The sequence below is a fragment of the Pistacia vera genome, unplaced genomic scaffold (assembly GCF_008641045.1).
Source record: "Pistacia vera cultivar Batoury unplaced genomic scaffold, PisVer_v2 Contig517, whole genome shotgun sequence".
Lineage (NCBI taxonomy): Eukaryota > Viridiplantae > Streptophyta > Magnoliopsida > Sapindales > Anacardiaceae > Pistacia > Pistacia vera.
In genome coordinates, this window is record NW_022196354.1 from 448391 (window position 1) to 460408 (window position 12018).

A 12018-nucleotide genomic window follows, 5' to 3' on the forward strand; every position below is an offset into this window, starting at 1 on the left:
TAGGAATAAACTCTATATAGTCATAAAAAATTATATTCCTAATTTGGGATAATTATAAATAAGAACAAACTCCACATTGTAATAAGTTATAATTTTTCTAATTCCCGTCTTAAGGAAAGTTGCCTCCACATAATAATAATTATCTGTATATTACCAAAAAAAAAAAAAAAATATGGTATATTACATTAAAGGCTTAAGATGAAATAAAATATTTATCTGAAATTGTTTGGGACAATAATTTATACTTTAGAGTTGTTATTACATCTTTGAACTTGCGGGTACATTACTCGCTAGCATAATATTTTCTTATTAAAGTCAAAACATTTATAGCTTCTCAAACATGTTTAGAGTTTCTTGACATACAACTTCTTGTATTTCCGTACTATCATTCTCATAATTGTTTCCTTTATCTTCTTGTTTAATTGTAGAAATAATTTCTTCTTTTGTTAAATGACTTGTTACTCATTTGGATGATTAAGGAAGACATTAATATTCATTAGATTAGTATAGTGAAGTTGTCGAATCTGATCACTTAATTCTACAATGACTCTTTGATTCCCCTCATTCATTTCAGTTGTAACTTGCAATTTATCGACATCGGAGGTCATAATTTTGTAATACTTAAAACAATTGACAATTGTCTCTGGTTTCACATAAGCTATTATGCAGCAACTGCATTTACAATTCATTAATGATAGTTATCTTTATTGGTTTCAAAACACGATCTTCTATTGTTAGGGTCAAAAATCATCTTGGGCTTGACGAGGCCCAATAACGAAATAAACATGCCACGGCCCAAGGCCTCAACCTAATCCTGATTGGGCCTATGCTTAAAATCACCTTGCGAACTACCCACTCTATGAGTTGGGCTATCCTATAAGTTAAGCTAAACTGGGTTTCAGCCCATTAGCTTGCAACAGTCTATAAATAGTAAATCAAAATCTCATTCTATTTCCTCTTCTACTAAGATTTCAAATCTTACTCAAACTATTAAACTTGATCTGATAAGGTCAATAAATCATATCTCTTTCATGATAAGGATTATCTCCCAAAATAGGACTTAGTGTCCTACTAAGATTCCAAATCTTATTTAAACTATTAAACTTAATCTGATAAGGTCAAGAAATCATATCTCTTTCATGATAAGGATTATCTCCCAAAATAGGACTTAGTGTCCTACTAAGATTCCAAATCTTATTTAAACTATAGAACTTAATCTAATAAGGTCAAAAAATCGTATTTATTTCTTGATAGGGATTATCTCCCAAAAAAGAGGACTCAATGTCATACTAGGATTCCAACCCCTTTGGTTCACTATAAAAACAGAGGATTGCCCTCTCATTAAGGGGCAATCTCTCCCATAGTCAATCTAGACTATTCAAAACCATCTATTTGCTCATAAAGTTCTTGCTCCTAAGACCCGACGCCTCCGCCCTCCGCTGTAGTCCTAGCTTCTGACAAGACTCTTGGTAATTCTTCATCTCCTTAATTCTTATCAAATAATCTTTTTCAGCCTTACTGACTTGAGCGTTAGAGTGCTTACGGCAAACACCACCCTGGTGTTTTCTAGAACCTTCACGCTTGCCCTTTCATGTGTGCAGGTTTAGCAGATTGTCAGTGGCCTCAACCTCACGAGATCAGACCCTATTTTCATGACGGTAGATTTTTTGCATCTACATTTATCTATTTCAAAAGTAGACAATTGAAGCGCTGAATTGAAACCCTAATATTATTAAAACATGAATTGAAATTCTAATATTGCGCTACTAAAACATGAATTATGAATTTTTTTTTTTTAACTACACTTTTATTAAATTATAACCTCCTCATAGTAATAAAATTAATTAGTCTCATCATTATAACTATAGAGATGTTTTAATATATAAGGAATTTGATTTGTAATAGGATACACTTTTTCTAAATAAAGCTATATGAGTCGCCCCTAAAATGTGGCTCAATGCTTCCATCTTGGAGGTTATAAATTCCCATATCCTTTCCTTCTCTTCCATGGGAGGTGCGACCAATATAAGTATCCCACCAATCATCAGTAAAGTAAATGCAATTAGATTTGCAGAGCATTGCTTCAACAGAAAAGGAAGAATTATAACCCACAACCACAGCTCTATTCCCCAAATTCTTCATCTCTGTCCAAGTATTACTTCTCAAATCGACCTTGAAAACCAGAAATTCACTAGTTCTATAAAGTACCCCGACTTTTGCTTATGTCGTCACGTTCTACAACTGAATTATTTGCTACTGATTATTTAAAAATCCACCAATATTATAATAAATTATTTACTTAAATTAAGATATTGAAAAGTTAATAATAAATGAATTTGATATAACAAATATTTCTCTATTTATAACCGCCATTTACTTATTTTTTAAGCTGCTTCTTCTTATTATTATTAAATTAAAATAAACCCACTGACTACGCCACCAATTCGCGCGAAATGGATCAGCGGCAGCAGCGACAGCAACAAGAACCTCAGTATCCAGAAGCCCCAGTATTGGGACCAAACGTAGATCCAACGTCCACGTGTCCCGACTCTACACAAGATTCCCCTGGAGACGGCGGATCGAAACCGTCCTTAAACCGAAACGACATCGTGAAAGCTCTCGAGGTGGTGGAGAGAGACTCCGTGGCCATTGCTGAGAGCTTCTCTTCTCTCTTCGCTTCTCTCCGCTTGGCACTCTCCGAGGTCAGTCAGCTTTTTTTTTTTTTTTTTTGGTTAACAAAAAGGTTGTTTTACTGTCTTTTTGTTTCACAATACAATTAGTAAGAACATGAAATGATATTTCTTAATTTATATGGTGTTTAATTCTTTTTAGTTAAATTCTTAGAATTAGCTATGTTTATTTTTAGGGTCTTCTGAGAATTAATAATTATAGTAATTCAGTATTATTTAAATTGCTATGTGATCTTTGCTGTTTTAGGTTCTGTTTGTTTGCCGTCAAAATTGTAAAGGAAACGGAACAAAATCAAAGCTCTGGAACCATTTAATTTATTTATTTATTTTTTTTTTTGGCGAGTAGTACTTGGGAAAATGAGAAGAATGTAACTTTGACTTGTATGTAATGTTTTGAACTATTAAAAAATTTCACACGAGCTGAAGTAAAAGTTATCATAAAAAGTTTCTTTCTTTTATTAACTAAGTTTAATGATGAGATAGATTTTTTCTCTTTGTCAGATATAGGACTGGTATAATTGGCTTGTCTGATAGACGAAACTGATTGTTGTAGGTTACCGATACCTCTGTAGATCATATGCAATGCTTTAGTGATGCTGCAGGCCGTCTCCAGGAATCAGGTAAATGAATGATTTTGGTTAAAAATTTAATGCAATAGTATTTATTTGTGGGAAAGATTCAAAGTAGCATGGTTTTTTAGGATTAGTGTTATTCGATTTAAGTTGTTGTAGAATATGATAGATGTCAGATGGGATAACAAGAAAAAGATTTCGGGCACAAGTTTGAAACAAGGCCTATGATCACTTTCTAGAGGAATTTTTTCTGAGATTTTGTTTTAATCTCAGCATGGATAACTCCTCAAACCCCACTCTTTCTTCTATTTTAGGGCTAAAGGCCCATCACTTATTCTCTCTCGCTTCAATTGCCAAAACATTTGTGAATATGGAAAAATACTTCGTTTCTGTAAATATGTTGTACAAAGCACAATTTGTCAGCGCCACTAAGGCTTCCCCGGTTTATGTTTATTTGCATTTTGTTAAAGTCATTAGAAGTATCATAGATCTCATTTTAATGATTATTCTGATATCAATTGCTCCCTTCATTTCATCCTCTTGTTTTGCAGTACTCGATGCAGCAACAAAGGGCAACCGATATATAAATTCATGTCTCAGGTATCTTTCATTCTCAACTTTTTAAGTCTTTAGATTAACAAGTGAGGATGAAAATTAGTTCTTGTAATTTAAAAATGTTGGAGATATATTGAAATTTTGATCCAAAAGGTTCAAAACTAGGTTTTGAGTCATAAATTTTGAAGTTGTATTTGAGTTTATTTCTCTCAATCAATTATGGACTGAACTTTTGCTCTAAATACGAGCAACATCTTGTACTTTTACGGCTTCGTTTTGATCTGAATTGGGACATGGTTTTAGAGACACTTCCATTGATTCTGGCACCAGATGTAGATTCCCTTTTAGCCTGCTCAATTAATCTTGGTCCTTAAATTCACAATATGCTGTTTGTTTAATTAACTTTTTCTCGTGTCAATGAAAATTTGCAATTTTGCAGATTTAGATTATGTGCAAAATTTCAAACCACGTATTGCTATCTGAATAAGAAATTATTTTGTGAAGTTGCTGTAAGAATGGAAAGCCTGACTGTTGTAGGAAAGAAAAGCTGCTGACAATTGACATTCAGATGAAAACTGGGATGCTTTGTAGTTAGTAACTAGGGTCTCAGAGACCTTTGACACTTCTATTGCTAGCTTGGAGTGGAAATACAACATCGACATTCATGCTTACATATAAGGATATACTTTTTGCATGTTGAATACGGTCTGACCCATGTTCATTTTCAGATTAAATGAGGAAATGAAAGGCGTTGACAGTCTAGCTGCACAACTGTATCCTTCATAATTGGTTTTTGTGGTGTTGTTTTACATTGGTTGGCTCTTTTCCTACCACTTGGAACTGCTAATGAAGGACCCATGGACTTATCCTGCTTTCCCCTCATGTGGAATATGCCAAAGTGGTCTATATTAGTTGTTCATAAACACCACCCAGAAACCTGTGTCTCAATGTTTCTATAGAATTTAGAATATTGGTCACATACTATATTTGCTTATGCTGGCATTTTGGTTCCTTAATTGTAGTGAAGAAAAATGCTGAGGAGGAATGTAGATGCTCTAGACACAGCTGTAAACAGGCTCGTCCGTTTTCCATGAGGTTGACCTGCTCACCCAATTGGTTACATCAATAGCATGAAGTATTGTTTTTAATTTTCTTGGTATTTATCTAGAATTGGTTTTGTGTTAAAAGTTGTGCTGTCATAGCCACTTTGACAATGCAGTGAAACATTGTGATTTATGAACATTGTTAAGTGTTTGCTGAGTCCGGAAAGCGTTTGAGGAGTGCTGAATCCTAGTACAGACTTGAAACACAAACATGCTCCTTTTTCTTCTATATTTAACTTGGCTTTCTTGAGTTTTTGCGAAACCATTGTTCTCACTCTAATTGTCTTCTTAATGCCCTTTAAATGGAGCAACTGGAATTGGTTTTTCATGGATTAAGCACTTAGAAATGATGTACAAATTAAAAGCAGAAGCCCACGAGCTTATCTATAAGTAAACGCAAAGATTGGCTGATGGCTATGATAGTGTTGGAATCAAAACTCGAGTGTTTCCACAGTTGGCTTAATTTAGTTATTTATTTGTGCTATTGGATTTCCAACCAGAGAGCATCTTTCAGCTCTTGTTAACTTCTGATTCTGTTTAGGTAAATTGGCAAGTCACATCATCTGAGAAACTGAAAAAACCTCGTAGACGACGAGTACTGGCCTTTTCAGCTGGTAGCATCAGCCATGGAGTAAGACTATCCAAAAATGTAGCCCAATGTTTGACACTATTTTTCCACTATCCTATCCTATCCTAAAAACTAAAAATGAATTTGTTTTAATATTTTTTTAAATCCAATCTTATTTTATTCAATTCAAAACATTAATAATTATTTTTCTCAATAGAAGTTTTAAAATTAACAAAAATACCATCACTCACCCAAACCACTATCACCTGCCAATAGCCTCCATCGTTGCCACTGCTGGCCGTCGACGCCTTAATGATGCACAACTGGTTGAATATGGCCAGTTGTGCGTCAATCTGTTCGTTTTTGGCTAAATCTAAGGCCAAAGATCTAGTCATTGATGACGACCAAATATGGTTGTCAATAATCAGATTCAGGGTCTTAGATCTGGCCACAAAAGGTCAAATCGGCACACGATCGACTAGATCCAGCCGGTCATGCACCATCCTGACGGCTTTCGGCCACTGTTCAACGATGATGGTCGATTGCCAGCAATAGTTGGATGAGTAGGGGTGCTTTTGTTAATTTATAAACTTTTGTTGTGGGGGTGTTTAGTTAAATTAACAAATTTAAAGAGTTAAAAATAATCTAATTTTTTTAAAAAAATGTATTAAAAATATTCTAAGAATCCTATCATATTTTCTAAAAATCCTTTTCAGAATATAATGTTATCCAAAAAAAACTAAACAAACGGAGCGACTTCTCCGTAACTGCAACAGATCGCCACGAAGTATAGACCATACTATGAAAACCTTGCACAACGTTAGGCGCTTGATGTTGACACAAACCTTTAAGAAGGAATAGAAGTAATTACAAGTTTTATTGTAATGTTAAAAAATTTCACAGTAGCTAAACTAAAAGTTTAGATCATAAAAAAATTATAACTTTCATTAACTAATGTAATGAGGAGTAAGAATGTTTTTTTACTTTGTCAAATATAGGACTGGTATAATTGGTTTCTCTGATACAGGAATGTAGCTTACTGGTACCTCCATTGTTCATATGCAAATGCTTTAGCGATGCTGCTGGCCGTCTTCTGGAATCTGCACATCATCCACATCCACCATGTGAAGATCTCCTTCTAGCCTGCTCAATTATTCTTGGCCCTCAAATTTACAATACGCTGTTTGTTAATTAACTTTTTTTCTGTTGCCAAAGCAGATTTACATCATCTGCAAAATCTTAAACCACGTATTGCTATATGAATATAGAAATTATCTTGTGAAGTTGCTGTAAAAAATTCAAAGGCCAACTGGAATTGGTGTTTCATGGATTAAGCACTAAGAGACATGAGGATATGCTGAAACCCCGTTATTGAAGTTTGCCGTAGTTTTTACTTTTTACAGTAGAAACTAGAAAGGCCATAACAAGCCAATGAGCCGGGCTGGGCTTTGACAGTATTTGAAGCAAAACTGGACTCATCCCATTACAACATTGTTAACTGGGTTGCAACCTAAATTTTATACATATTTCGCGTAGAGTTTGTTGATTTAGACTTGAATTTTTATTTTTTATTTTTATGATCGAAAGTGTCCGGACCAATTTATATGTATTTTACTGACCGAGTAAAAGCTCTTGTGGCTAAATGTCATTGTATTAATTTAAACTTGAATTAAAGTCACATAAAAAGCATAATTTAATCAAGTGGGTATTTGTTTGAACCAATCCATGCTGCTCCTTACACTTGTAGTTTTAGAAAGCATTACACACACTGCTGATCAAAAGTCAAAAGCAGTTGATTGATTAAACTGGATAATATATTTAAAAAAAACCAGTAGTACTGTAGCACAATTTGATCATTAAACTCATTGTCGTGACTCAAATAAAGTTCGTAACGCAACAACCAATAATAAAAATAAAATAAAATTAATGTACCTTGGTTAGTGGAGATACCCTAGCAATGGTCCCATATTTTGATAAATGTGAATATAGTACAACCATAACATACAAATTAATAAATACAAAAAAAAAAAAATTATTATTATTGGATTCCCAATCTCTTATAAATTCATCTTCATATGCTATATTTTTATTATAATAATTGAAGTAACGGAACCTTTTTTTTTATTTGTTAAACAAGCTGTCTAGATCAACTCGTGCATACCTTTATTATCACATACTTAAATCTTGAGAGTTAAAGAGATTCAAACCTGAGACCGTACGTCTTAACCATGCATTCTAAAGCCCATCCTGCCACTTTAACTACCCAAGGGTGAGTCATTAATAAGAACCTACCACATGCCTAATTATATTTATCTTACTTAGATCAAAACTGATTATGATTTAATCAAAGGTATTTTGTTTCTACCAAGTGGGTTTTTGTGATTCTTTTTTTTTTTTTTTTTTTGGTGTTGTTGGAGAGCGATAAAGTATTAAAGATAGATTGACAAACCCTTTCACTAATTTTTTCTACAAACCGACGTGACAGCTCGTAATTGGTTAGGTATGACTCATTGTTGGGCAAACAAAACTCATTGCAAACTGACTAATTACGAGCTGTCATGTAACGTTTATAAGAGAAGTTAATAAGATAGGTTTGTGAGTGTAGTATTACCGTTGGAGAGACGTAAAAGATAAGTGGATTGTAGTGGAGTTGATGAATCATAGCACAAACACAAATTGGTTTATCCTATCATATGGTATATACCTTTTCATGATGAAGATGTAGATGACATTCTCATATCTTTTCCCTTCAAATGATGAAGGAGGGAGGAGGACCACAACAACACTTTGGTTAATTAATGTACCAATTCAATCACAAGAAAAAACAAATAGTATATGTCAAAACTCTAATAGATAGCAATCATGAGGGCATTCATTGATTGATTCCTTCACATACATTTCTTCATTTACAGTTTCCCTTCTACCTTTCTTGAATTTTAGTTTTCAATTGTAAACATAGAAATGAATACAGTTAAGCAAGGAGGGTTACAGTATTGAGAAGTCCACCATCATTCAATATTTCACCTTTTGGGGAATTGATTATTATGAGGCATACATTTTGGTGAATTTTCATACGGGTATTTGAGTTTGAAGAGTTTTGTCACCCATCTGTGGGTAGGCCAAATGATCGTCTGAGTATCCGATTTAAGTTGGCCATCGTGACCGTGGGTTGTTGTACTAGTGTCTACGAGAACTAATTGAAATATGCGTAAGTAAGTCCAAACACTGATTAAAAAAAAAAAAAAAAAAGAGTTTTACCATATCATAGGTCACTTTCTTTTGTAAATTTTTTTGTCGCAACCCCAAATCCAAACAGCAAGAACAAAGATCATCTACCAATTCACAAATCAAATGGATTGATTCTTCTACCTAGTTAACATCTAAAACAGTATAAAATATAATTAAAATTTGAGAAATATGCATGACAAAACAAGGGAAGACCGTGGGGCTTCTTGAGGAATTATAAAGCTTCTTATACTGTTGAGTCAGTGAGTGTCGCATGCCCAAAACTTTCTCCAAAAAGGACCTGATCAGTATTTGTCAAACTACAATAATTGAATATGACAAATACAAAAGACAACAACCACGTTTCTCTCCACCCCTGAATTGCCAATACCGTGCCGCATTTTCCTTCTCAAAATTTTCCCAATGTCTAGCAGTTCCCTGTTCTGGTTTTAATGAATCTTTCTTCAATTGCATTTGATCATAATGTAAACCCACTAACCCACTAATATTGAATTGAAATCAGGCAGATAAAATTTTGCCAGTTCAGCATAATGAAAGGCCATTAAAATTACACGTTCTTGGAACCAACTTTACCTCTCCAAAGTATGAAGACAGGGCATTGAAGCCGCCATTAAAAACCAGTTTGACCATTAGGTGGTGGGTAATTAAATTTTAATATTTTGTTGTATACGTTCTTTTCGAAGCCTGCTATTGCTGGAAGTAGTAGCTTGCTGAGGCCCCCCGGAGCTGAAGTCTCCGCCAACAATTTAAAACGCCAAAAACAAGTCTTAAATTTGGGTATAAATATGTGGGCCAAGATCAGAATTCAGTGAACCACAATCTAAATCACAAATGGGATTTGGAGACGTTCGCCACTTAAATTGTTCTAATCATTTTATTTAGTGGGGTTTGTATTTTTTTAATCTATCTCAAATAATAGAGTTTAGATTCGTCTCTTCAAGTGTCATCTCAAATAGTGAGGTTTAAATTTTTTCCTTACCCACGTCATATAGTGAAACTTAAGAGGGTGTCATCTCTCATCTCCAGGGACGTAACCACTTTATTGAAAATGGCCAGATGGGTTCACTATTGAAAATTTAAAATAGGTTTTTTTTTTTTTTTTTTTAATAATAATAGACAATTTTGACCCCACTTAAATTTATATTGACCCCATAAAAAATTTATATTAATTAACAATTATTCACATTTTCTCTCTTCTCTCGTCTCATATTTTCTTCTTCCTTTGGTCGATTGGATTAATCAAGAAATACTACTCTTTTGAAGGTCACAAGGTTCTTGATGCTCATTTTTTGTTATTTTACTTAAAAAATATTTTTCTTTTATCTTTATTAATTGATGAGATCTCATGAGTTATGAGTTTTTTATTGGGTTTGAAATTGTAACAATAAATAATGGATTCCTCACCTCTCCTCTTGTGGTCGAATGACAAACTCTTTAGTCACTAAGGTTAGCTATACTTAAAGGGTCTTGTGTTCGAGTTGCAAGAGAAGTACATACCATATTTGTATAATTACCTTCGTCCATTGGATTTGTAGACGTTTCGTGGCCTTGAGAATTAGATAGGCTCTAATGTAGACTCGAATATCTCAATTACCTAAAAATAAAAGGAAAAAAAAAAATAACGGATTCCTCTTTTTGACCCCTACTAACTAAAAATCCTAACTACGTCATCTCACTCGACCTATATATCATTTTTTTAAATGAATATAGTTAATAGGTACTCTTTTAACTCTTTTTTCGGAATGATATCCTTTAACAAGTGAAACGTACTTTTAAACTTATTTAAAAATAAAATAAGATAATGTGTGACAATCGTGATTTTTTAAATCCCATCAAACAAAATAGCTAAAGGATATTGATCGGTAAATGTTTATACAAAATGCTTTAAAACTTTAATAAATTAGGAAAGTCAATTATCAAATGCCATATCTCCACCTCAGTTCTTTCTACATTTGGTTATTGAATTTTATAATTTATATGTAAATACGTTAGCAAAGCTACTCCAATAATGAACCATAGCCACGTGCCATACATGTATTTGTCATGCATGATCTTTTAGGCTAAAAGATAAAAAAATTATGGGCCCAATTAATTATACAAACATCATCTCCACTTACTATTTTTCTCTTAATTAATTTTGATTGTAAAATATAAGGACACGTGGCATTGGCTTATGCACATACCGAATTTTTTTTTATTAAATTCCCAAGAAATGGAAAGTGTTATGGTGAGTGGTGACCCATGAATCTTTACATTAAGATGTGCAGGGGGTAATTGGAGACACAAAGACTGTGATTGCGACAGAGAAATCAAAAGCAATATAAATTTCCCTTCATTATTTTTGTCTTTTTTTCTTGTTTGGTAATAAGGTGCTGGGTTAATTTATCACGTACTTAAACTAATCTCTAGGGTCAATTGAACACTCTATAAATATATAGAACAATAATGAGTGCATTTGGTTTAGTATTTTGGATAGGATTTTGGAGATAGTATTGGGTTATTGGATAGGGGAGTATTACAAGGTAAATTTTAAAAATTTGTAAAAAAGCCCTTTAGGTTTACTAATTTAACTAAAGACCCTAACATATAAAATGACAAAAATACCCCCACCACCTGCAGTGTTAGATTCCGGCCATCACCGCCGGAATCTGGCTGGAAATTTTCGTTACAGCACAGACCGGTCGGATCTGTGCCGTAACACGTCGTTATGGCCTTTTCCGGCCAGATCCATAGTGGATCTGGCAGGAAAAGGCCAGATCTACGGTCTGTTATGGCCGTCGACGGTCGGAAAAGGCCAAACGACGGCCATCTTTGGCCGTCAGCGACGGCCACATTGTTTTCGGTCAACGACGGCCAAGATTTTGCCGTCATTGACCGTCAATGACGGCCATTTGTTTGGCCGTCGCTGACGGCCAGATCTGGCCTTTTTCGGCCAGATCCGTGGTGGATCTGGCCGGAAAAGGCCACATCGATGAACTTCCGGCCATTTCTGGTCGAAAGTTAGGCCGTTGTACAGATTCCGGCTATCACCGACGGTGGTTGCAGGAATCTGACAAGTTGGGTTGATGGGGGTGTTTTTGTTAATTTTTAAACTTTTTTTCAGGGGGTAGTTAGTGAAATTAATAACCTTATGGGGTTTAAATGTAATTAAAAAAATAGGGTAATATTTCTGGAATAATGTGCCAAACATTATTTGGAAAATAGGATCCAGAATATGGATAAAAATATTAAGCCAAACATGCAGAATATTAAGGTTTGAATCCAGAAACTCAAGAAATAAAACA

At 34.1% G+C, this 12018-nt stretch overlaps 1 protein-coding gene across 1 annotated transcript; it reads left to right on the forward strand.

The window, feature by feature from the left end:
- Positions 1-2383: 2383 nt before the first annotated feature.
- Positions 2384-5213, forward strand: LOC116106478. The gene is made up of 5 exons (XM_031392844.1): positions 2384-2702; positions 3244-3310; positions 3814-3862; positions 4546-4590; positions 4845-5213. The coding sequence occupies exons 1-5, from the start codon at positions 2454-2456 to the stop codon at positions 4909-4911; spliced, it is 477 nt and encodes a 158-aa protein (XP_031248704.1). The 5' UTR covers positions 2384-2453; the 3' UTR covers positions 4912-5213.
- Positions 5214-12018: the final 6805 nt, after the last annotated feature.

Bases quoted from the DNA above. Each gene is read 5' to 3' on its own strand.
- LOC116106478 (XM_031392844.1), top strand. From the start codon at position 2,454: ATGGATCAGCGGCAGCAGCGACAGCAACAAGAACCTCAGTATCCAGAA. The intron at 3,863-4,545 runs GTATCTTTCATT...GTTCATTTTCAG, and splicing joins TATATAAATTCATGTCTCAG to ATTAAATGAGGAAATGAAAG. The intron at 4,591-4,844 runs GTATCCTTCATA...ATTGTAGTGAAG, and splicing joins GACAGTCTAGCTGCACAACT to AAAAATGCTGAGGAGGAATG.